The sequence below is a fragment of the Athene noctua genome, chromosome 2 (assembly GCF_965140245.1).
Source record: "Athene noctua chromosome 2, bAthNoc1.hap1.1, whole genome shotgun sequence".
Classification (NCBI taxonomy): Eukaryota; Metazoa; Chordata; class Aves; order Strigiformes; family Strigidae; genus Athene; species Athene noctua.
The window spans coordinates 68,265,857-68,293,421 of NC_134038.1; the positions used below are offsets into that span (position 1 = coordinate 68,265,857).

General features: G+C 37.3%; 1 protein-coding gene across 4 annotated transcripts in view; it reads right to left on the bottom strand.

The window, feature by feature from the left end:
• GABBR2 (gamma-aminobutyric acid type B receptor subunit 2) overlaps positions 1-27,565 on the bottom strand; it is a 483,193-nt gene that overhangs the window by 124,760 nt on the left and 330,868 nt on the right. For all 4 annotated transcript variants that reach the window (XM_074899378.1, XM_074899381.1, XM_074899379.1 and 1 more), the window contains one exon: positions 14,125-14,247. In XM_074899378.1, coding sequence (XP_074755479.1) covers positions 14,125-14,247 — 123 coding nt within the window. The remainder of the gene's footprint in view (positions 1-14,124; positions 14,248-27,565) is intronic.

Here is a 27,565-nt window from a genome sequence, read left to right on the forward strand (position 1 = left end):
AATTCTTACATGGGTCACAGATGCTGTTGAAAAGCAATAAAAATATCTCAGGATTAATGGAAACTGTTGAATAAAATAGCAGTAGCAAAGAAATCAGTACACCAAGGCACTTAAATCCAAAATATTTTTTGAGATAACCAGAGACCCTTATAATACAATCATAATAAGGAAGTTGATACAAAAAAAGATATATATTAGAGAAAAAATTATGTGAGAAAAATTAGGATGGCTAATGCAGGTTCTCAAGAGCAAGTAGCTAAAAGACAACAGTGTGATTCTTTAAATGTACCTGAAAATAAAAAAAATTGATCCATGACATTGCTGGATTTAAGGCAACAAGTAAAGATGACAGAAGAATGAAGTCTCAGCATTTTCTGAGGTGACTGTTGAGAAAATTTTTACACTAGATCATTCTTTTCAGGTAAGAGAAATTAATTACTCCACCAAGATTCAGAAGATTTTTAAATAAAACAATTCATCAAGTATTCATTATCCAATGTATGCCCAGAGACAATATGGCTGTTTAATTGTCAAAAAGAAGCTAACAAAAAACGTAGTTTGACAAAAATGTATAGTCTTTTAATGCAAATTGCTTTTAAGCCAGAGGGCTGAAGGGCAGTTAGTGCTTCTCCTACATTTTAAAGGCTGTAAGGGATATGGTATAAGAACAATGTCTAGGAATACATAGAAACATTTATGCAAGCTGGGAGATGACTGCCCTCACACAGGCATGGACTTAGACTTCATAAGCAGTGGTACAGGACAGGTAGGCAGCTGCTACAGGTCACAGAACGACTCCCATGAGGTGCAGTACTCTTGCTGCCTACTTAGCCTATACAAAGAGAAGACAATGCATGCTGCATAGACTACCACCAAACAAAAGGAGAAGGAGGGCTGCCAGGCAGTTACAGCTGTAGGGAATGTCTTTTTCCCTTTATGAGGCACTGTTTCCACATCTTTCTGCCACCCAATCAGTGACAGCAGCAAGGCCAGCTCTTTCATGTGCCCTCCAAATCTGACTCTTCTCGGTTACCTTTGGCCACTATCACCGTCTCAAATTCTGCAAGGCCTTCATCTTAGGCCTCATCCCACCCTCATTCACTAAGAACTTACTCTACCACTTCCACATTATTATGCTAGTATTTACATGAGATTCTTACATTTGTATTAGATTCTTGCCACAAACCATTAAATCAGGTCTTACTGGGAAGCCTTGAGTTGACTCTCCACAACCATGTCAACACTAGCCTCATGGAACCTAAACCCTGGCCACGTGCAGCCAGATCCTTGCCAGTCTTTAATAACCGCTCACCTTAGGTAATAATCTAAAACTGTGGTGACCTAAGCCCTGAGTTTGCTGTCATTTCACACAGTCTGTTCTATCAATGACCTGCAGATTATGGCAGTGAAAGTGAGCATAAGGTAAGTTTTGGTAAGTAGGACAGTTCACAGATTCATGGAGGAAGGAGAAAGTATTACAGGGGGGTGGAGAAGCGTGGAAGGCAGGCATACACTTCCCAGAGTACAGATGCAGCTGCTGGTGGTATAAGAATAAAGACAGTTTGGAAAGTAGACTTTAGGGTGATTCAGGCCATTATAAAGTACAAAGCCCCCAGTTTTACAGCTTTTAAGAATATATATGTCACTGAAGCATTGGTAATGCATATTGGTCCCATTAACAATATGGTTAACAGCTATTATGTCTTTCTTCTCTTTTCTCCAGGGAGAGAATGGGATGTTTTTTTAAAAAAATACATATGCATAAATGCATTCTGATGGATATTGATGGTGGAAAGAACTAGTTCAGAAACAATCCTTGCTTTTGTAGGAGTGAGAAGCTTTGTGATAACCTGCAATTTTTGTAGAAAAATTCATTCTAGTGTTTGTCAGATCCCAAAAAAAGCTTTTTCTCACATACGAAATATACATTTGAATTTTTAGAGTATGCTTATCAGAGAAGTTTACCATCTAGAAGAACTTTAACCTCTAAAATGAAGCAATCTTTACATACATAAAATATAGGCATCCAAAGGTCTTGGTTTACTACTGTATGGGAAACCCAAGTAGAGAATAGTCTAAGGCACTTGCAGTAAATATCCTGTGCTGGTACTAGCAGAATTTTTAAATAGTTTTCAAAGTATCTATATTTTCATGTCCAAACATACTTTATTTGTGTTTTGCAGATTATATGGTATAAATAACTAAGACTGCATTGCTTTCAAGGGTGGGACATTCTTCAAGGTTTGGGTACAAATATGGTACAGTATTACTTATGAATGCTGTTTAAGAGTGCTTAGCAACAGTGAGGAATCCAGGCGAATGAAATACAAAAGTGAAATGACTTGTAGTGCATAGATATAAAGAGGATGGCTTTGTACATAGAAGTTCTTCTTCAGGCCTTCTCCCCAAAAGCATAAAGTCTGTTTTACATCGGTTAAGTTTCCAGCAATCTGCCATCTGCTTATTGCCTGTGCACCTGCCCATGCTATCTAGCTAGTTGTGCTGGCTTTGGCTGGTCTAGGGTTAATTTCCTTCATAGTAAGTAGTATGGGGCTATGTTTTAAATTTGTGCTGAAAATTGTGCTGATAATTGAGGGATGTTTTAGTTACTGCTGAGCAGTGCTTACACAGCAACAAGGCTTTTTCTGCTTCTCCCTCCACCAGCGAGTAGGCTGGGGGTGCACAGCAAGTTGGGAGGGGACACAGCCGGGACAGCTGAGCCCAACTGACCAAAGGGATATCCCAGACCATATGGCATAATTCTCAGCATAAAAAGCTGGGGGAAGAAGAAAGAAAGGTAGGATGTTCAGAGTTATACCCTGTGTCTTTCCCAGTCACTGTAATGCATGATGGAGCCCTGCTGTACTGGGGATGGCTGAGCACCTGCCTGCCAATGGGGAGTGGTGAATGCATCCCTTGCTTTGCTTTGCTTACGTGTGTGGCTTCTGCTTTACTTGTTAAACTGTCTTTATTTCAACACATGAGTTTTCTTACATTTACCCTTCTTCTTCTCTTCTCCATCCCACTGGGCGGGCAGTGAGCAAGCAGCTGTGTGGGGCTTAGTTGTTGGCTGGGTTTAAACCATGACAACATTGGTTCACCAAGTGTCTCCTTGTGTACGCTAGAAAAAGAAGTGTTCAACATGGCACTTCATCTCTAAGTAAAAGTACATCAGTACCTATTAAGAGTTTGAGCAGCACTAATGCCATTTTAGTGCAAAGCCAAGGTGCATGTTTTAGAGGAGAGAGCATTACTTCATGGTCAAGTACTGCATAAAGATTTTGTGGCAGCTGACTGGATGGTTTGCTTCTCTCCATTGACAGCAGGACTAATCCATCACTGCCACGTTTCAGTATAATGTTCCTGGCCAGAACTCAGGACATTCCAGGTGAACGATACGGACTATAATAACTTATATTATAAACTGAAGCTTGTCTTCTCCATAAAACTGCTCACGACTGAAGGTATGGTTTTAAAGGAGTACCAGGATAGCCAGGGTGTGTCTTTTCAGTATCAGCCTATTAAACACCTGAAGCAACAAGCTAATATTTTTCCCCCAAAGAAGCATTAAGTGCATTAGACAATTTGTTATCCTGAATAGCTATTTTAATGCCATGTTCACTATCTTCAGAGAAGTCTGGTAGAAGGATTTTATTGGTCTCTATTGCAGCCTCAGCATATTCTTGGAGTAGTTCATTATGCTTCATTTAATCTGCATCAGCATCTGTTTCCTGACATAAACATTAAAGTCTGTCTTTCTCTATAGAGTTGTGTTTGCTTCTAGAAAACAAAGGGAGATGTTAGAGGGCTAGAAAGGGATGAACTCTGAATGCTCAGGATAGAATGCAATGAGAAAGATTAACCAGTTCCTGGAGCCTATTTTCTGGAATTTTTTGTTAATCAGGCTTTGTGTTTGATGGAGGGAGAGTTTTCTTGCCTTTCTTGCTTTTGATATTAAGAACAGCTCAAATCACTGACAGAAGAGTGGAAAATGTTCCTGTCCAGATTATAATGTCTCTAAATCTTGACACTTAATATACAGTTCAAGTAAAAATGTGTCCAGAGGTCCCTCAGAGATTTATCTTTGAATGAACAAAGAAAGTACCCGAGGAGATGAGCTTCTAAGCCCTGGCAAGTGCAGCACTACTGAATGAATGCTGAAATATCCTAAAGCCAGGTACACTGCTCTTTGTTACTCGGTTCCTGACTGCCAAAAAGCACCAGTGTTGTCCTCTACCAACTCTGTAGTAGTTTGCAGTCTTATAAGGGAGCATAAAATCAATGTTAACTTTGGGTCTGGCTTCAGCCTTCAGAGGAATAAATCTGAATGAATGCATCTTATGCATTTGAAGTTTAAAGTGAAGAAGTGCCACTGGGTCTATCGTATACTGAGCCTCCTCAGTGAATGAACAAACTGTCACCGTGCCTTCTGTGTGAACCAGCCAGGTATCACTGACAGATGATATGTCTGTTGCTTTTAATGGTGATTAGGTTGTGAATCATATACTAGTGGTCTCACACTAAACACAGCAATCTCAATAGTGTTGTTACCGAGAGAGGTAAATGGCTGCTTTTAATCCATGTGTACGTAATGACTTTACTGGTGTCAGATATCTGCCATCTGATTTCCTTTCCTCCAATAGTCTATTTCTCTTAGGACTGGTGATTATACCTTGAAATCCCAAAGAGAGAACAGTAGACTGAATTGCCAATGGGTCCTGTTGAGTATCTCTGGAAGCAGAGTCCTCAGAATCAGAGGAACTACAAAAAAGTGTTCACAAAACAGCAGTGACATGCCAGAAGTGTGATTACATAACAGCAGCACACATAACAATAATTATACATTAAAAAACCCCAGTATTATGCTTCCATATACCAGAGTAATGCTTCCACTCTAAGAAACATAATTCCACCCTTAAACCAGTGTTGCTCAACAGCACAAAAAGGAAAATATGCAGACAAAAGTTTGAGGTTAATCGAGTCTAAGGATTTGTGAGGAGAGTAATTAAGATGAGTGGACCATATGATGACAAATGGAATTCAATTTCAGTAACTGTAAAGCCATTTTCACCTAAAAAATGTGGAACTACTTACACATTTCTTAGGGTCTTAATTAGTGCATGGAACTGACCTTGGAATCACTTTGACAGTAAAGTCCAAAATTTTGTTTAATGGTGTACAACAGTGAAAAAGAATACACTAAATATAACAGAATGAATAATAGATAAAACCATTACACAGATCTTGTAAAATATGCAATATTAGTCATCCTAACTAAAATGATGCTTTAGAGGTTCTATGTCATAGGATAACCAGCTTAATAAGATTGGGACTGTCTACCAAAGAGAGAAAAGAAAAATAAGGATGCATAGTAAATACACAGATGTATAGTAATGAATGGTACTGCAAAAGGAGTTGTAGAAGATTCAATTCTTTTCTTCCCAAAATGAAAAATAACGTATGTTCAATGGGACTGAAAAGCAACATTTCCAAAACTGAAAAAGGAAGTTCTTCAAATAGTGCCTAATTAGCAGTTACACTGAACTGTGAAAAGTTAGCAAGAGTCAAAACCAACTGAAAATTATAGGAATAACAGAAGTATTCAACTAGTAAGTGTATAAAACAGTTATGAGATATACACAACTGTACATTTGAAGTCACTACTCATTATGAACGATGGCTGAAAATTTAAGCATGACAGAAGAACTGTCAGATGTGCGCTACACATTTCTAGCATCTACCTCTGAAAGTATTCGTGCCAGTCACAGTTGCAAAAAAGCTGCTGAACAAGGCAAGCTACAAGTCTTGTTGATGACAGTGGTTCCTACATTCCTGAGGTTGGGAAGCACCGTTTATTGGGAAGTGAATAATGGAGCCAGAACTAAAACTAGAATTGCTTACTGAAGGGGAATAAATACCAGCAAGTCTCATCCTATTAAGTAGCTGAAGCAGCAGCCATTCATTCTGCCATTTTGGAACTGACCCTGCCCTATTTCTTTATTTTTGCCAATTTGATATGCGTTTCCATGGGAACAAAAGCAGTACTAGCCACCAGCTGAGTCAATCTCAGCTGCTGGCTCCCAGTTCTCACGTTTTGTTCCGTTTCCTTGGAAACTGATGTCAAACGAGAAAGAGAAGTAAACCAGCTTTTGCTCTTTAATATTTAGCCTTTCTTTGGACCTGCTCTAGATACTCTGGGCTGGCGGAAGGTTTACAGCTGACTCTAATGGCCATTCATTTTCCTCCTCTCTGTAACGTCTGCCAGCCACCGGTGGGCCCCAGCAGATGCAAGTAAGAGTTCTCAGTTTCAGCTACTGCTGGCGGTCTGCCTGCTATGAGCTACAATGGCAGGGTTTGAAAGCAGGCTACAGATTTCAGGAGGCATTTGGCTCCCACAGTCTGTAATATTTCAAATTGGAAGGAAAGAAATTAAATTTATTTAAAACATAGTAGGGGAAACAGATGGGCGTAATGATATTTAGAGAATAAATTAACTAACAAGCTCTGACCTGCATTAGGCTGAACACCCCCAGAAACCACTTCAGCCAATTATATTCTTCATTTCATAATGCACATTAGACAAAGTTCTCACTAATCCAGCTGTTAGCTGACTGAATAGCCCAACAGCACAATGTAAACAACACCCCCTAAACACATCTGTTTATGCATATATAAATATGCTGAAAGAGAAAAGAACATGATCTGATTGTTTTGAAATAGTGAATCTGCATAAATTTACTTGAGCACGTGAATTTGAACCAGACATCTTTATCAATTCCAGGCCTATGTTACTCACACATTTTTATCATGTGTATATAAACACATGCACGCCCTCTTCTGTATATAATCTTGGGCCAGAGTATTTTCCAGTGCTTACAGCCGCAGTGTCACGACTGAAGATGAATATTAAAGAAAAAAATATAAAAAATAAAAAAAAAATAAAATAATATTAAAGAATATGAAAGAACACTGGAAAAGCATGCAGGCAACTAATCCATGACTTAAATAAAATTTTCTCTGAAAATGATACTTGATCTACATCTGTCCAGTTGAATCCAAATTTTCAAATATCTTTTGTTTGAAAATGTAGAGACAAATAAATTTCACTAGACTAAAGGCTATCCTAAAGAAAAGTTTTGTATTTGGTGGCCTCTTCTCTTAGTTAACTAGTCTAACTATTAGGGTACAGCACCATTCTCACCTTGGACAATCTTGTACCCTTCCTTTTCTTTCACACCTAAGATATGAACTCCTTCCTGAGTTTTCTTTACATCACATCTCACTTATAATCACACAACTCTCACTTATCAGTGAGTAACTATTGTAACTTTTAGAATTATATATTCATTTGAATTCACATACAGTTCAAATAGTATCTCTGGAATATTCATTTCTTCAGGTACTACATTAGGAGCAGTCTTACAGAAAAGACAATCAGATACCGAGTAACAGTATTCATTCCTCCAGTCTTGTTGCACTTGCATCCATCTACTGAGAATATTCTCAACGTCTCTGGGTGCTCATAGCATTGTGTCAAGCCAGCTAACATTGTGATTTTGTTCTGGGTTACTTATTTGAATGAAAAACTTAGGCAGTTGTAATTGTTTTAAGTCAGGCTGATTCTGTCTTATTCAAAGAGATGTAAGATGTATTGAATTTACCTAGTCTATTTATGGGTTTCCTCCAGCTGAACTTAAAATCAAAATCTAAAATCCCGTCTTTTTCTGTCAGCAAGACTTTGCATAGCAAATGAGATAACAATCTTTAGGTTTGCTGCTGCAGCTGCAATCAGGAAAGACCATTTTACTTTATGTTGAGGTTCACAATGTCCCTCCAGAATTCTTCACAATCAGCCCTCATTTTTATGTTTTGGAATAACTTACTATAACTACTAAATTTTTGTCATTTTGTCATCTCATCACTCACTTCCTCTTACACTGAACAACACAGGTCCTAGCACAGAGATGGGGACTTGCCTGAAGGACTCTACAGGCTACATCCCTCCTTTCTGGAAAATGAACTTCTATTTATTCCTTAATTCTGTTTCCTTATTCTAAAGAATTCTATATCCATTTGAGGGCTTCTCTGTTATTCAGCTATTTAATTTCCATGAGAGTCTTTGATGAAAGAAATTGTTGAGTTCTTTTTGGAGACCTAGCGGGCTGTGTCAGCTTCTGTTCACATGCCTGCTGGCTTCTTCAAACGACTTCAGAGTTTTTGAATGATTTGTTCCTTCATGAGTGCCATGTCAACTATTCCTCAATGTAGGATATTTATTTCTAATTCCACTCCTGATTATAATTTGAATATATTGGCCTGCTACAGACATTAACTTACAAGTTTGAGGTTTCCACCCTGTCTTGAAAACATGGCAAGACATTTGCAACTTTTCGTTCAGATATCAAAGCAGTTCTGAGCTAATGATTACATACTGCTGTCAGTAGTTTGACTATTACTCCTTTGAACTGCTTTAGAAAGCCTGTGAGAATAGAATCTGTTTCCAGTGATTTATTTCTGATCAGTTTCTCTATTCTTATCAGCAACTCTAGTCACTCCTCAGTGAGTTAATCAGAAGGGTTCTAGCATAACAATCTCCACAAGATTTTCCACAAAGAATTTTGCTGAACAAAGCAGCAAAGCAATTGTTTAATCATTCTACACATATTGTCCCCAAAGATTCCCTGGCAAACTTCCTGCTAGTGACATTTAGAGAAAGATTTATTATTAATTTTTTTTTTACCTTTTGCAAGATTTTTTTAGATTGCTTTATTGCGTTCTACATTTAACTTACCAGACTTTATGATCCTTTCCTCATTGGGATACAACTTTGGTTTTTTGAAGGATGTCTTCCTGCTGTTTTGTCATGCTGAGTCTCTTCTTTTTCAAGTCTTACTTGATGTGCAGCATGTATTTACTCTGTGTTTCCAATACGATACTCTTAAAACTCTCTAGGCCACCTGCAAAGATTTAACTCTCTACAGTGTCCTCTGTAGCATCTCTTTAAGAGGCTTCCTCAGTTTTATGTTGTTCCCCCTTCTGAAGTCGAGTACCTCTCTACTGATCTTTTTTGGTTGTTGCTTCTTCAAAGCTATCAAAGTTAAGAACGATGTATTTGCAGCTACAGGGAAGTCCTTTAGATATTAACACTTTAGAACAGGTTCTGTATACTATTCAGAATGAAATCAAGGGTTAATTCTCTCTTTGTGCGTTTTCTAATCTGTTGAATTACAAAGCAGTCACCGTTCCTAAATGAATTAGTCTGAGCAGCACATTTGTCCAGCTTACATAGCCATTTTTTGCTTCTGCCATGTTTATGACTCCCTCAAAATATCAGTCAAAGCTGACATTCTGGATTGTTGGTTAGTAATATGGGTCCAGTAGCATAGTTATACATATGGAATGCATAGAAATTCTGCCTAACTCACTGAAATTATTAATTTGTTAATCTGAACTGACTTCAAGTTTTCTTTAACAAACTGCGCTACTCTGCCACTGGCATGGCCTATTCAATCTTTCCTGCATACTGATATTTTTGTTATAGCAATGTCCTCATATAAATTTGGGCATTCTTAGTTTCCACATTTTATATCTATATCAATGCTAGAAGCCCAGATAGGACGTGTGTCATTGATCTGTTTTCCTCTTCGGTACCTTCTAAAATGGCACTTTGTTCTGTTTTTTTCTCTATTTCTTGTTTATTACCATCCCAGGACAATTCAGTGTGAAACTTCAAATACTGATATTCCAGATAACAGACGAAGTTTATTTTAAAATATTGATAATGTTATCATAAGGTTGCATAAGAGGAAACATCACAGAGATAACTACATAACTGATACTAAGACATCAAGGATTGCAAAGGTTGCTGCCCTGGATAAATAGGCTTTGAAATTCTACAAGAAATATTGGTATCCAGTATGCAAAGTATTACCTTTATTGATTCTAACACTAATGCAAGATCTTTTTACCTTGGGAATTATAAAAACTAGTCTATCTCCCCTGGTATAGAAGTTATTATTTATCAAGCATTATCACTGGTTACCTTCCAAGGCCACAGTAATTCAATCTGTGTCATAGATACTTGTGTTGGGAGAAGACAAGCCAGTCAGAGGCTTTCAAGCTAACCTCTAGAATAAAAGAATTACTACCCCATTGTATAACAAGTGAGAGGTGAGTGTGACTGTATGTCTACACACAGACTTACAGCACTGTAGTAAGTACCTAACTCGATTATGATGTGACTGTTGCACAGGGAGAACAGATTCCACTTTGTAAAGGATTTTGTTATTTCAGACTCTGGTTTCATTCCAACTCAGGTGTATCAGTGAGCAAGTGAAATTAGAGCAAGCCCGTTTCCTACATATTTTTTTGTCTTGTGGCTGGATTCTCTGTGTCTAATTGAGTGTGAAGCTCCTATCTAGCAGGTCATTTATAATGTCTGTCTTTAGACAGAGGGATAAACTCAGTCTGTGACCCTTCTCTTCAGGGACACACTACTAGAACCTCTCCTCCACACAGTTGGCTGTTTCCATCAAATCTGTACAGTGCTATGTCCTTAAGAGCTGTATCTATTCTGTCAGGTTTGACTGAAACCAGCAAAGAGTTTGTTAAGTAGTAGGAAAAACCACACAGAGCACCCTTGCACATAAACATTGCCTTCTTAAGAAACCAGGACAAAATCGTGATGGTTGGAAAAAGGTGGTAGAGTCTTGACATCGGGGCAAAGCTCTTCCACAGCCACATACACAGAAGCACCATAATTCCTCATGGCCTGTTGAGCCCAGGAAGCCAGGCAAGGTGATGGTGTGTTTACAGGGCTGGGATAAACTCAGTCTGACAGGAATCTAGTCAAGATCTGATCATATCTGCAGAGCATTTTGATTATGACAAAAAAGGTGAATTATGATGAAAAAAGCAAATTCTAAGTTCAGCCTAGGAAGAAGCTAGTGAGAAAAAAGCGATTGATCTCTTCACTGGTCTGAAACATTAGTAAAAGAAGAAATGTTACAGTCCGTGCAATGAGCAAAACAGATGAATAGAGGTAATGTTATGGATTAACTCCCATTTTTTACACTGCTGCTTGAAGTTTTGAAGTTTTTGTGTCAGAAAATGATTTTGCATTACGTGAGAATCCAGCCTACAGTACTATATATGAAGTGTACATAGAGGGAACCTTACAGTTCTGCGTGAGATCAGCATACAGCTATGGAAATTTTGAAGTGGTCCCTGCCTTTACCTTTAAACTGTTTGGTTTTATGCAATCATTTTATTGTCTAGATATCATATAGCAAATAACTGCCCTACTGATGGTTGGGGGATGCTTTATAGATCAGTCATTAAAACTTTTAACACAGTCTCTTATAGCAGCCATAGATGTGTTTTGCATAAGGATACTTGACATGTAGGGTCAGGATGCCAGAGACCAGTCTGAAAATTGACAGACCGAACATCCCATCTGATTTCTTCCTTCTGTCAGGGGCAGAGGGTCACCACAAGCGCCTCCACTCGCCTTTGTGTTTTTAGATGTAGACTACACATCCTCAGCTTTTAATGTATGTATGCCTTGACTTTACAAACAACTCTGGAAAAGGAGTCTGGATTTTTAAAAAGTGCTTGATAATTTGGTGATGTTCTTAATCAGATGCTCTATTTTGTGAATTATGCCAAACAGCAATTGAAACTATGGGGTTTTTGGCTCCTCATCTTGGTTACTTTGATTTATGTGTTTATGAAGACACACTTAACAGAGGACCACCTGACAGTAGTCAAATGCAGAACTTTCACACAGGAAGCCAATGAGTGTTTATAGTTAAAACAGCACTCAAATGGTTCATTAGCTAGAACGACTGATTGCATTCATAACTTTGGAGCCTACATTTAGTTCAGTTTCTATCACTTGGATCACCTTTAACTGAGAGCAAATATCCCTTTAAAATTATTTCATAGAAGCAAGTGGGACAAGGAATATACATGACACAATAATCCTGAAATAATACAGAAACTTTCCTCCAGTATTGCTTACTATGCTGTAAGTACTTTGAAAACACACAAAAGATAATATCTGCTCAGGCAAACTCAACTAAAGAATTTATCATTGCAGAATGCACTTAAAAAAACTAAAATTAAAAAAAAAGAGCAAACTATAATAATAATAATTAATAATAATAAAAGGAAATACAGTTGTCATTTACTTTTACCAAGGACTTTCTGAGACCTGAAGAGGTATGTTTCAGGGAAGTAAGTTACAATTCACTGCTTATATAAGATAAAAACATATGTACAGTATTTTAATGACCAAATTTGTTTGCATAATACTTTTATTTCCTTCCATCCCCAAATCCATTAGTTTAAGAAAGCATTCTGCACAATTTATAGTGATAGCTAAGATCTCTAAAAGTAAGTCAACTCTATGATGAGTGTTCAAAATACTGCACATTCTCTTCTGTGCATTCAGTGAATGTGAGTTTGCATGGGCTTACACAATTCCCAGAGAATTTCAGTTCTGATACAAAGTTCAGGCAACTGCTGTGCAGCCCTGTGGTCTAGACAGCACCTAAAGTGGAACACACACACTAAGTTTTTAGTGGTATACATTACATGACCAAAGAATATACACTGATAAGTTCAGATGGAAATAACGGTAATTTAAAACTGCAATAAACATTATTTTTCAAATAGATGGTATTTATGGTTTGATAACTTTCCAGTTACAGCTGCTGTCTACAGATGTTTCACTGAAGAGATTCTGATAAGACTAGATATCAGGATCTTTAGTTATGACTTCCCTCTGATCAAGGAAAAAATTAGAAGTCCTAACTCAGTCACCCACAGGACTGAAATGAGCATTATTTCGATTGGATTTTGTGACTATTCATCATATGTTTGGTTTTACATGAGAGGTGAAACTGTTAACAGCACTGACAATTGAAATATCAGTTGCAATACAGTTGGAACAAAATGAAGTAAACAAGGTTATTGACAAGCTCTATTGTTTCAAGCTCTACAAACATGGAGCAGAAGTATCTCCACAAGACAAATTTCAGTTACATTTTTCATTTTTTTATTGACAACCGTAATAACTGGGGAGTGTCTTAAAAAAAAGTTCAAACTCTAGGGAATGACTGAGAGGTATCTTTTCAGACTCTAAAATGATTTCTTGAAAAGGCATCCCTTGCAATGTAGGAGGCATCGCTCTAAGATATCTTCTACAAACTATATTCAAATAAAAAGTAAAATCTCCTAAAAAAATTCCAGAGCTACACTGCGAAGTAAAACAAAGTAAAAACAATGGAATAAAATGCATCTTTTCTTGCAAACATTAACATCAGAAGAGAAAACTACCATTCTTGTTTTACCGATACCGGAAAAAAAGAATAACACTTCTAGATTGTCCTCATATTATCTAGTTTTCAGATATCACCAGTTTCCATGTTGGGAGTAATAAACTCTCAAACACTGTTAATATGCATAAAGATAGATTTTTTTTTTTTTCTAGTTCTGCACTGTTGCTGTCATGTTTCTTGCTGTCAGTTTGTCCAGAAAGCTCTACTTCTAGAAACCTACCAGAATGATGGAAAATTTGTATAGGTGGCATTAAGCTATTACCTCCTCCCTATCAAGATCTCTAGCATGACCTTTCTGGGAATGACATTAAGATAGGAACAATCAGTATGTATGTATGCACACACTATTACTAAAAATAAATATAGCAGTAGGTAACACAATTCCTGAACATCTCCACAAAGAATGCTGTCTAAGCAGTGACCTCTCCTGCACTTATCTTGAATGAGCTCTTACTGAAATCTACTAATGGATTCTGATAATCTATTATTTATTACAACAGACTCTAATAGAGATTCTTAGCGAAGACTCTCCTGTGTTTACAACACTTTCATCCAAAATCTCTCACAAGTGACAGACACGTGACACCTTCAACTACAGATACAATTTCTTTTGGCTGCAGTTATTTCATTTTTAATTGCTTTTAAAAACCAGAACCCTTCTTTCCCCCAAAATACACAGCTTGACCTGCTTTCATAACCTAGTGCATCTTTAGCTTGGTCTTGTAGAAAGCTGTAGATACTAATATGCAACCGTAAGTATTACTTGGGCTTGAGGACATACCTCCATGTTATACTTTTCCACTGTCCTTCTCAAAGGATCCACAACCTGCCAGCAAATCAGGATGCAAAGATCAATCAGTAGCATCCCTCCAACTATCACCAGTAGCTTCTGGTCTTTAATGATCTGGAGAGAAAAAAAAAAAGAAAAAAAAAAAGGGGGGAGATACCCATGAGCCATAGATAGATCCCTGTACAGCTTTATTCCTATATAAGGAGAAAAACACAGGTTGCTAATAAAAATGGTTTTAACAATGAAACAAGAAAAGTTTCAGAAATATCATAAGATAAAAGCAAGAAGACACAAATTATTTTAGTCCTTTTCGTGGTTATTAGATGTATCTAAAGTGCATTCTGATTTCTAAAAAGAAATTGGGAAGACTCTTAAATATTAATATTAAAGTCCAGGTTTAATATTAACTTCTGGAAAATGAAAAAAAAATATTATAGAGAGCCACTACTGTGTTTATGTATGCAAATGTGGAAAAGTGTCCATTACATCTCTCAAAGTAGCAGGAGTTGAGATAGTTTTCATTAAGATTTACAGTGTTCACTTCTTCATAACCTTCTCAGATCTGAAAAACACACTTGCAAGGTATTAAAAGATAAGTTCATTTTTGAGGTTTTGCGTGTGTGTGCATGTTTAACATTTGCCTCTGTTAACCAGGGGAAGAAAGGGATGATGTATTTTTTTTCTATATTACAAAGGTTAGAGGCTTTTATGCACATGCATTTTAAAACCTGTTTTTAATTTTGCATGGATTTTAGGTTCAAAAAAAGAAAACAAGAGTTGCTAATAAAAATAACAAGCCAAACCATGTATCACAGTCTTGTACAGCTGCATGAAAGCCCTGTATTATTTCTACTGTTATACACATAGCAACACAGAAAAAATACACTATAAGTACATTATTTCAGTTGCAAAGTTGTAAGCATGTTCAAATATCAGGCTAAAATTAACTTTTCATTAGTCCTCGTGTCTATGTTCACGTTTTTTAAATTAGTGTGTACTTCTATTACTAATGAACACTCAGCCAATATTCAAAGATATCGCCAAATTGTTTTAACATGGACAAACCCACATATTTTTCCCTAGTTTTGGGTATCAGAAACAGTTGGTTTAATCCAAATGAAATATTCAAAAGTGTTAAGCCTGAGCTGCTTAATAAAGTTATGATTATTTCAGTTCAATTTGATAAACTTATTAGGATTTTGAAAATGCATTACAAAGCCAGAGGTGTCTGCTAATCTTAATACAGGCAAGGCTGGTATTCCTGCCTAGAATAAATTGTATTTGCACTGAATTGCTATCAAGCTTAAGGAAATTATAAAAATGAATATAATTTGAAATAATGTAAGAGGAACTTCAGAAAGTTTGTTTTTCATATTATTTAGTGAGATACATTTTTTATTTTGAAAGATGTTTCTGCAATATTGTGCAATGTTAATCTAGTTTATTTTATAAATAATTTGGAGTCAAATAAGTGTAAAACAAAGGTCATCAATCAGAATGATTTAAAGGACATGATGTATTATTTTCATTTCCTGATTTAAACCTATGTAGCCACCATCATTATAAAGGACAAGAAAATTATGCTTTCCACACATTTGCAGCCATAATAAAGCAGTATGTTCAGATTATTAGAGACAGCATCGGCATGCCTGGAGAGGGTGGGTGAAGGGGAAAGGTGCCGCTTTCATGGTGGTATTTCTTGCTTCTGGATGGTTCGGCAAGGAAAACTTTGCAAGGAAAAGGTGTCTTGGTGGGAGGTGCAGGGAGAGGAAGACTGTTGCAATGTCTTTCCTCACTAAACTAAAAGGAAGTCAGATATTAAGCAAAGATTCTCAAACACAGCTTGGTCCCTCATCTTATTCTGGAAAACATAACTATTTCTAACTTTTTAGTTGTTTACCAAATTGCTATCAAAGCTGAAAAGGGACTCCTTGTTACTGAGGTTACCATCTGTAGAAAAAAGCCCATGCATTTTTTTCTTTTTTTTTTTTCTAATGTCTCTAAACAGGACTTGGGTGAAACATACCTACTGCTGCTCCTAGTACTAGTGGAGACATAGGAGAAAGAAACACAGGGAGTCACGTGCAAAGAGAATTTGGATTTAGATTAAATGTAGACACCTCAACCCAAATTTCTTTTTCTCCCTCTTAAATAGCTAGGTAGTTTAATTTATTGGTATATTTTAGTTGGTCATTCTTTTTAACTGATGGGGTTTATTTTACTAAAGTTGGCTCTTTAACCATTATGTGTCTAGCCTCTCTCAGTAGCAGCCAGTGGGCAGAGACAGAAACCTTCAAAGGGTGCTTCATCCCACTAGTCCTGGGTACGGTTTAGGATTAGAGAATTTAGTGTTCTGAAATGTGTCCTTCCCTTCTTCCCCTCCATGATGGTGTGAAGACAATTAACTTCTGCTAAAAATAATAATTTGAGAAACTTAAAGATATGTGAAAAGAATCTGACAGAAATGTTTCCCTCTGCTCCACCGAACCATAGAAATTCCTTATTAAAAACCCTAAAACATCAGTAATGATACCTTATCTTTCCAATGAAAATAGTGAACATTTTACCCAGGACAGGTAAAACATGAGACAATTAGGCCACTGTCTTCCAAATTTATACAGATTATATTGATACTGAAACTAAGATTGCATCAGATACAGCTTTACCATCTCCTGGAAATATTAATCAAACTTCTACAGTAATGCCAGAAGCAAGAGAGTAAAAGGATACTGTTAAAAACAGTAATTCTGCTAATCCACTCACTAACAGGGTCAAAAGAAATCTCATATTAACACTCCCTACTCAGGATCACATTGCTAACCGCCCACCCTTGCTCTTGTGCGTTTTTTATTTGTATCTGATCTTGCACTACTGCAGGTCAATATTCATATTTTAGATCACATGTAACCTTTTTTTTTTTTTTTTTTTTTTTTTTGGGCAGGTAATTATTAAAAGAAAACCAGAAATCCAGAAAACAGTGCAGCTCCTCCTTGGATACCTCATGGAGCATTCTTCACTGTGTTATGTTGTGAATGGCCCTTTCCTGGACAGAAGGGGAGAGGTGCATAACAGCAGCTGTCACTGGCAGCAGGTATTATTCATCCCTTAGTTCTGCCAGACAGCCAGGAGGAAGGCAAGCAAAAGAAAGCCCATAAGATAACCTGAGGAAGCAATCTGCACTGCTGCAGTGAGCTCTGTACAACACGGTGCTACCAGTGCTGCATGCAGGGTGAGCGGGCTGAAAGCAGGGCTCCCGAAGCTGCCTCACGCACCCATCGCAACCCTGATCTGCCTTTGGCAAAAGCATTGCAGTAATGCAGCTCTGAAGCACAACTCTTCATGAAAACACTTGCATTTCAGAATGAGATGTTGATTCAATTATTTTTCACTTCTGCCAGTGATTAGCAGTTTTGTCCTAATACAAATTTGCTCTGAAAAATGCTGTTGGTATATCACAAGAAGTATTTCTAAAAGGCTTGCTGATCTCCCCCCTCCACCCTCAGGAAGCCCAGCTTTCCCTCTCCCCAGCCAGCACTCCCACCCACCACCACTCCTTAAGTTCAGTACATTCACTCCTTGGGAAACACCAGATGCACTGCAGGAGTCTTGACTCAGATCTTGTGAATCCAACAATTTCTCTGTCTGACAAAAGAAAGTCATGAGCAACTGAGGCTCCTTACAATCAAATATATTATTCTTCTTTCAGAGGAAGATTCTTGTTTTTTCCCTTTTCATCTTCCTTCTAGCATACAGTAAATCAGCCTTGGGAGAAATGCGCGGTAGCTAATAAAATCCATTTTTGTGAGCGCTCCTGACTCCTTACTGAAGCCAAGCTCTCATACAGCAGCATCTGAGTAATATTTTCTACCATCTGTGATTGGATAGGTGAATCTGTCTCATCCTGGCAGATCTGCCCGCTGTTATAAATGCCATTGCTACCAGCCTGGACTATATATCTGGATGTGAAGCTATCTGTCCTCAAAACAAATTCACTCAGAACAGAAACTGGTAGGCCATTTTCTTCCCAGCAGCATAACTGTATCATTGTTTTTTTCTGAAAACTTGTGACCATGAAGACAAGTTCAAGATCAAAGTCCTTATCTTCTATGGGCCTTGTGGTCTGATCACAGGAGATATAAAATCCATCTAAAGCTCTAGAATGAAGTTTCTGCTCATGAAACTCTTGGGAATTTTCTAAAACTATCACAGGCTGTACTACCTGCCATGGCAACTTCAACTGTCTACTTGGTTATTATTTCACAGACCTTTTGTGTGTGTGTCTTTTTTTCATTTGCTTTTGAAAGCACATCCATCTTACCCTGCAGGATCCTATTCTAAACCGGTTTAGGGGATCACCTGGTGGTTTGGCAAACAACAATAAATCATTAGGCTTACTTTTTATAGTTAAGGCTAAGGAAAGTTTTTTATTTCTTACCTTATTAGAAACCAACTCTGCAAATGTATATGAAATGGACCTTAAAGCTGAACTCCATTCTAAACCAAGAACAATGTCTTACACATGAAGACTTACACTCTTCTCCAGTTTGCAATATTAGCTTTGGACTCTCTTGAGTTCCACAAATAGCTTTCTAGCATGGATAGAATAGTTCATTTCCTCTTGTCTTTTTTTTTTTTTTTTTTTTCTGTTAGTTTCTCTGTTACCAGGCACTTCACCTCCCTTTGTCAGAATAAACTATCTTTAAATTTAAAGGAAGATCTATTAGCTAAATCTTGGTGTGGTAGGTTGGTTGATTTTTTAAATTGTATTCAGAGAAGCATAGCAAGGCCAGTATTTCTGCATCTATTTATAGGTTTCGAGATAAAAATATATTTTCTTTTTCCTTGAAAATTTGGGGGAGTTTCTGTTTAAGAGGGCAATTCTGGTTTTTCTTATGTAGACCCCTGCTAGTCTAGCTGACAGATCTGTCCCTTGCCTTCTGGCACTAGCTGGATGCTTAATGCTATTCAGTAACTTTTTTTTTTTCTTTTTTTTTTTTTTCAGTTGTCTCTTCCTCAGACTCCTGGGATGGAATCTGTAGAGAGAAACCCTCTTTAAAGGATTCCTCTGTGAAGCTTCCTAGACCTTATTCCATTAAATGAATAGCACTGACAGCAATTATTGAAGCGCTCAGATATCTGAAATCCAATGTTCCTCTCCCTGGTACATACAGAAATCATGCTGATAGGAGTCCTCCCTGTGAACTGGAGGGGAAAGAGAAAAAATAACAATTTTGTGGAAAAACCTGATAAAGTCTACAAGGCTGGAAAAAGGGACCACATAACCACTCCTACCCTTGCCTTCGGGATATTCTCTCCGTGGCATAAAGGACTCTCATTTCTCCCAGTATGATTAACAGATACCTTAGTGTTGCTCCCCTACTTTTAGTGGGACAGCACAAGTGGGTTGGTGCCATGAGGTTCGTGATGCAGAATCAGCGGCAGATAGGTGATCTCTGCTGTATGTGGGCCAAGGGAGATATCTATCTTTGAGTTATTAAAGTCATTAATATTTTAGACAAATATTCTGTAATTTCTATTGTGTAATGGAATGAGAAAAAAGAACTATTGAAAACACATTATGCATTGTTCCCAATAACTCCACAATGTTTTTTTCAACAGCTATTATGAGTATTTTCTATAATAGGCTCTGTGATTATTATTGGGAACACTTTTTGCACTGCAATTACATTAGTTTTAATGAGTGAATGCTAACATTTTAAAAAGCATATTTTGTAGTAGCAGTCTTTTGACCAGTAAGCCACTGGTAGTAAAAAGCTAATGTTAAGACATTTTACTCTCTTACAGATATCTTGATTAATTTGATGAAAGATTTGTATGTCTACTTACAAAATAAAAAATAAATTTGCTTTCTCTGAGGATCCATGGTGAACCCTGCAGTATGAGAACTTGATTTTTACTGCTTTCCAGGATAGTGGAATGCATGATACTACTGATAATAATGGACAATTGGATACGATCAGAAAGCTTGGTTTTGAGAATTAAATAGTTACAGTCACTAGCCTTGATAAAGCATGTATTTCTAGAACGTGCTTTATTTGCTGACTCATACTCAGGATAATTGTGGAGTATCTTTGAGTAGACTCACCCTCTCAATAACTGCATTGCAAATGTGAATGTATTGACTCTACGCCTTGCTGCCAGGAGAAGCTATCCGATTAGAAGATATCTTTCCCCTTTTCCAACTCATATATAAAAAAAGGAATACATCCTAGGGGGATGCTCCCTAGGGGAAGCAGAAGATAGAAATATTACAGAGGTTAGAGAAGGACAGGGATACAGTGCTATATTAAAAAAATTATAAAAATCTTCATCTTTGGAAGCCTGAGCCTCAGTTATGGCTACAATGCATTAGAGAATTGGAGAGATGATTGTTTTACTAACATTGCTAATCCAACCATAGCGAGCATACAGAGTGATATAACATGGGTAGTTTCACAAAATTGTCTTGAAGGGACAAAACCAAAAAACACTGTAGTCTTAAAAACCAAAATGGCACTAAAGAAATCTGACTTGACAGCATTGGAACCAACCATTCTTGCTATACAATGTTTTGGAGAACAGCCTTAGAAACAAACCTCAACACAGTATTAACTTCTGCTATGATAAGTAAAGCAAGACATGCTGCCTTGAGAGAACTGCATGTCCCATCAAAACAGCAGGTCAAATTCACCTTTGAGAGAAATACATCTGCTGAACCCAAGACTGCACAGACCATAAGTGTGGAGGAATTTCCACCGGGGCTCTGAATTCTCATCTTTAGTGCTAAAAGCGATCCCAATCTTCAGGAAAAAAGTGCACAAAGGATTTGAATGGCCTGGAAGAAATGTTCTGATTTTGTTTGAGATAACATTAAAATACCTAGACTTTAATATTTTCTTTAATGAACAATTCTGTGGGAAAGCATACTACATCATTACCAAATAGCTGGGGACATCAATGCAGTTGATTACATTTACAATCCAATTTCAAGCTATTCAGGAATAAATTGCCTCATACTGTATAGCGACATGTTCTTTATTTCTCTGTCAGCCATTAGTCTCATAATACATAGAAATTACGGTTGTAGCACCATTTATGAACAGTTACATTTCACACAGAGTTTTCATTGTTTTCGTTGCTACTGAGGTTTAGCCTTATCAAACTGTACCATGCAGAAATTTACATACATAAATTACTTCAAAAGCAGATTTTTCTCCTAGATGTACAGTTCATTAGCTGAACTTCTTTCTGTGACAGGAGCTTGAGATTTAGCTCCCCGATCCATATTTATATGAATGTAAATTTTAGAAATGTGTTTCCTATTGTTCCCTGGCTGGCATTTTGGCTGATCAGCTCTTACGAAAAACAGGATGCTTATTTTATATCTAAATATGGATTCTAGGATTACACTGACTATTTTCAAAGCTTTGGACTTAAAATTTATAGATATAGCTATTTGGGGGAAAAAACCCCCCGCTTGGTTTCCACTTATATCACTTTAGGAATTACTATATCTGTATATTAATAACCCATGAAGCTATACCTGAATAATTTACACTGCACTGTAAGTATTATGGATTCCTTGATCCAATGATAAGTATTCATAATAAAAAGAAAAAATAAATCCCAAACATAAGCAAATTTCAAACCTCTGTCTTCTTTCTTACTTTTAAAGACTGAACAATAATGTTGTACATTTCTTTAGGTATCCATATGCTGGTTCATTTTCAGCAGATGGTCCCTAATAGATTGTTGTACTGTTGATATGGTTACCCAAAGCAAATTTTTGGATCCTGATATATCTCATTTTCAGACTTATGATCTCTCATACATACTTAGTGAAATATATGTGTATCCTAGCAGAAATCCAGCATATAACTTTTTGTTATACACACAGAAAGCTCTAGCTAGATTGAAAAAAGTGTCCTGGAAAAGTACAAATATTACAGTCTGAAAACTGACGTGGAAAACTATTTTATGGCAGTGGTTACAGAAAGAACCAATGAGGTAATATGATCTACATGTACTGTAATACAGAACTATGTCTACAAAGGCATTTAAGCAATTAAATAAGATGTGGCCTGTGAGGTTCTGACCTAATCCCTCTGTGAAGATAATCTAAAAAATTTTGCTTCATCTGTTTTAAATGATTAAGGGTATGAGTATCTTTTCTGAAACATCTTCAGAAGTTTTGTGGGAAAGATTATAGATTGTAATAAATTATAAATTCCATAGTGGCTTGAAAAACCTATAGAAAAGTTTATAACTAGAGATTAAAGTCATCCTATGAACTTTTTTGCAGAGGTTTTCAAATGAGGGATGGAGACAGCAATAAGCAGAGGCAAGTTGTGAGGAGAAGGCAACGGCATGTAAGCTCAGAAGCACGTGGCCTCCAGCTGCTTTCTTCTCTATGTTTTTTGTTTTTTTTTCCTCGGGGACACTGTGCAATTGCAGATACTGACAGCTTCCCTGCTGCTGGTACCAGGGGGTGAGAGTGTACAGCCAGCTGCTGCCCACCCTGATTGGAGGGTCAGAACTAGGGGCTGCTCAGAGCAACCCACATGCCTCGCTCCCCAGAAAGAGCATGAACAATCTCTTACCACTCCCAGTCTTCATGCGCTTCAGTTTATGGATCATTAAGTATATGAATTAGGGAGGTGGGGTGGCTGAGTTTGTGTTAAAAAATGGAATGGGAAGCCAACAAGCTAAAATCTTTGAGAATCACCGCCCTGCTGCACTCAGGTAATAAATCTGCTTCTCAAAAACAAGTGCTATCCTTTTCTGAAAACTGTATTCAGACAGATTTTTAAAGCATAACAAATCATTCTGGCAATTAATTTTCTTCATGTTGGCACTTAACTGTTTCATACATGAGACCACCTTTCTCAAAACTCCTACTGCCCTTTTCGTTATGTATATTTTTCTGGTTTAAGTGAAAAAGACTGCAACAGAAAACAGCCTCTTTTATTATAGAGTCCTAGTGCACGCCAAGAGCAAACTCACTGTGTCTGCTCCATGACAGTGGCATCCTGTAGAAAACTAACGTAGCACTGCTGTCCTAATAACACACATGGGGGAAAAAAATGTACATTGTAGAGATTCTAGGAAGCTGTAGTTTTTCAGTGATTGACTTTTTAGCCACAATATAAGCCTTTTAACATTTTCATGAGCCCATTCTTTTTAAAGAAAATGAAGAGAATTCAATTGCAGAGAGCTGCATGTATCAGGAAAAGGAACCTTTAGATCTTTGTACACCTCATCAGCTTGAGCTAAAAGTGTAACTAGTAGCTACCATGAGCTGTACAACAACAGGAAGACAAGGCGCATCTTTTGTCTGTAGGTTTTACAGGCACATAGTAATAAAGAACAGTAAAACTCTAAAATCCTCTGTTCAGATTTTATGCTCTGCTCACACTTCTGTACAACCATTTCAGCCAGTCCTAATTTCAACTTCTTGTCTCTAATTCCTTTTCCATTCTTATGCTCTTTTACTGGTCTATGTCCCTACTTTTCAGGCCTGCTGTCTTGTTTCTAAATTTCAATCTTAATCTAATTTTAATCCAGACCTTATCCCTCAACTGGATATTGCCACTTGAGTCTCAAACTCAGGGTCTGTGTTGCACCATACTCAGCTTTCCTGACCACTTCTTACAACCTTCCCTGCTTCAACTCTTTGTTGGCTGTCAATCTTATCTAACTCTCTGGGAACTCTTATCCAAATTCAGTCTCCCACCTCAACTCCTTCTCTCAGTCTATAATCCCAAATTTTTCCCTATTACTTTTGTCTGGAGAGGCTCCCATTCCCTCTGAAGCCCTTAGGAGCTAACCTGATTTCTCATTCTCCGTTTCTATTCTGTTCCCTACCTCTTGACCTCATGGTTCTTTTGCAGTTCCAGCCTCTCTTCCCCATACTAGTGTCAACAACGAAGGCTGTACAATCTCCTATCTGTCTTTGCAGTGCATGAAGATCACAGCTCTCTTCAAATTTCTTTTAAGGACTTAGTAGGCTGAATGTAAGAAAATAAGTTTGCCAGACTGCAGTCTGACAGGCATAGCTAAGTCAAGTTGGACTAGTAAATAGTTTTTCTCTGTTGTGGTTGGCTGTAGGTTTCTAACCCTGTGATAGTACCAATATCTCTTCTCAATACTTTAGCTCTTCAAACCTTTCTCATCTGTGAGAACTCTAAGTCAAACAGTAAATTTAAGAACAGAGAAAAACTTATGAAATATCATCAATGATTAGAATAATGTTGGCAAAGCTGTAGCAGCACAAGCCTTAAGGAAAGTTGCTGTTATAGAACCTCTTGCAACTATTATCTGTATTTATCTTGTAGCAGCATTGTCAACATAAAGACATATGCCACCAGAAGTCTACAGTGGTAGTAATAACTGAGTACATTAACAGTATTTTCAGTGAAAATTAAACATAAAACATCCCTCCCCTGGTCTCACAGTTAAAAGGATGAGGTACAAATAGAAGTAGAATGTACTATGTTAAGGATAAGACATAATGTCTACTGAGAAGTATTGTACTTTCAAATACAAAGCAACATTGTGACCTAGATCATCACGCTTTATTGTACTCACCTACAAATGGTCAAATACTTGTCTTTGTAGGAGCAGCGTATATAAAGTTTATGGAAGCTTTCAATACCAGTGCTTTGAATTTGTTACTATTCTGGTATTTGTCAAAAGTTAATGCTCTTTATTTGGCATACTGGAGTTGTGCAGGAGCAGTCACTATGCAAGACTGCTTTAATGCCCCCTAAAACCTAACACAGCAGTTTCCATCAAAAAAAGAGCTTTCTAACCTTCTAAATTTTACCAGAAGGGCTGGCCTCTTCAAATGGTTCAGCTAGCTAAAGCTTCCCCACAACACCTCATGCTCTCCTGCCACTGATAATCTCCTTTCTCTCCCCTTATCCACTGCTGGCGAAGAAACAGAAAAGCAGCCCGCACCTCTCACTGAGCAGAAGATACAAAACCAACAGAAAGGAGATGTATCAAAACCAGAATTGCACCTCAATTATAAGTATTACAGTTAGTTTTAATACTAATTCTATTCAACTTCCCATTATCTGTACTAACCTCTGTAAAACTCAAAATTAATTTATTTCCCCCTATTGATTTTGTCATTTCCATTTTACAGAAATTGATTCCCTTGCACCCCTCTGTTTCAGACCCAGCTAAAATGAATACATTTTTAATTTGCTTCCTTTGAGCCCTAGCAAGATCAAAGATGGTAATAGAGCACTGGGAATATTGCAAAATTTGTCAGTTAGCAGCCTGATAGCAAAAGAACTGTATTCTGAATTTTATTGTTTTCGTTTGTCTGTTTGTTTTTTGTTGTTTTTTTTTTCTTTTTTCTTCCAGTAACAAAGTAGTGGATGTATAAATGGGTTAAAATAATAGAGATTTTTGAGAGCTTTATAAACAGAAGTTAACAAAAATTTTCAACTAATTCAAGGCACTCTAAATGATTTTTCCACTCTCCACCACACTAAAATGGAAATACAGTGTATTATTATTTTAAATTCTATGTATATTCTCACAATGAGGGAGAAATCCACTCATCTCTTCACAAAGCCATGTTGTACACTTGAGATAAGTGTCCAGTAAAAGTTTGGAAGTAAGTTTGTGCTATCTGATGAAGATAAATAGATTCACTCATCATAGTCTTTTCTCCCTTACTTAATACCCATGTCCATGAAATGAATGAACCAATCTTTTGAAAAGCCACACAGAGATTCTTCCACTCTGTAAGAAATTTCACTGTTTGTAAAATTTTCATGATGAAAATATTCAGGATGACAGGCAAAAGTGGCATACCTAAATGTCAGATTTTACCATCATACTTATGTACAGGTGGAAACTGAAGTGATCAACAATTAATAGGATCCACAGTACTTATATAATTTTGGAACTTTATTCTCATATTGAAAAGCCAGTCTGTTCTCTCATGGCAGAACTAACTCAAAAAAGATTAATGTGCTTTTTTCATGCAGCACTACCTTTGTTCATTTGTCAGTTTAGATATTGTTTGTGAAAATTTCTATTGTCTGTGCTTCCATAGATTCAAAACACTTTGTCTGTAAACTATATCTGCTGAAAATGAAAACGTCCATCTTGTAAGTAGAGAACGCTATGTTTTTCAATCAACTCTTAAAAACAGTTTTATCTATCCTGTCAAATCAAAGAGAGAAAATGTATACCTAGTAAATATAATGAATAGCTTTTTTTTTTTTTTGTATTAAGAAAACAATTTTTTATGATTTATGCTTGTGTTCTGAAGTGGGATATCCAAATAAAGCAAACCAATAGAATTCTGTGGAACAGTCATTCTTTAAATTTTACAGAACAAAATGCATTATTTACTTAATTACAAAATATTGAATAAGGTGCCCTAATAGCCTTGATGTTTCCAGTATCACTCAGAGCAAAGCATCTCATTGGTCAGCATCCAGAGGTCTGAAAGTTTATCTGCCTTATACTGGTCAGTGTATTTTAACTGATCTTAAATAATTTTTTAACTTCCAGCTGTGAATAAACAATAGAAATTTGAAGTTGCTGATGGGCCTGTTGAAGAATAGGCATTATAGAGAAATTGGGGATTATATTTAATTAACAGACAGTGAAATTTAATATTGAGTAGCAACTTGAAGCTCTAAAACGAAATGTTTTCTAAAAACCAATAAAGCAAATACTTAGTGACAGTTCACTGAAGTACCTGTTCATTCCTATTTGGAATAGTATGTGTTGTAGAAATGATAAAATTCTATGGATAATAAAGGTTATAAAGTAAACGTTTTTATGTGTACACTGGTAGTATCTTCACACAGAATCACACAGAATCATCTAGGTTGGAAAGGACCCTGGAGATCATCTAGTCCAACCGTTCACCTAGCACAGTTCCCACCTACAGCATATCCTTAAGCTCTAAATCGACCCTACTCTTAAACACCTCCAGGGATGGGGACTCCACCACCTCCCTGGGCAGCCCATTCCAATGCCTCACAACCCGTTCTGTAAAGAAATGCTTCATAATATCTAGTCTGAACTTTCCCTGGCGCAACTTGAGGCCATTCCCTCTTGTCCTGTAACTTACTACTTGGTTAAAGAGGCTCATCCCCAGCTCTCTGCACCCTCCTTTCAGGGAGCTGTAGAGGGCGATGAGGTCTCCCCTCAGCCTCCTCTTCTCCAGATTAAACACCCCCAGTTCCCTCAGCCGCTCCTCGTACGACCTGTGCTCCAGACCCTGCACCAGCTTCGTTGCCCTTCTCTGGACACACTCGAGTCATTCAATGTCCTTTTAGTAGTGAGGGGCCCAAAACTGAACACAGGAATCGAGGTGTGGCCTCACCAGTGCCGAGTACAGGGGTCAGATCCCTTCCCTGTCCCTGCTGGCCACGCTATTGCTGACACAAGCCAGGAT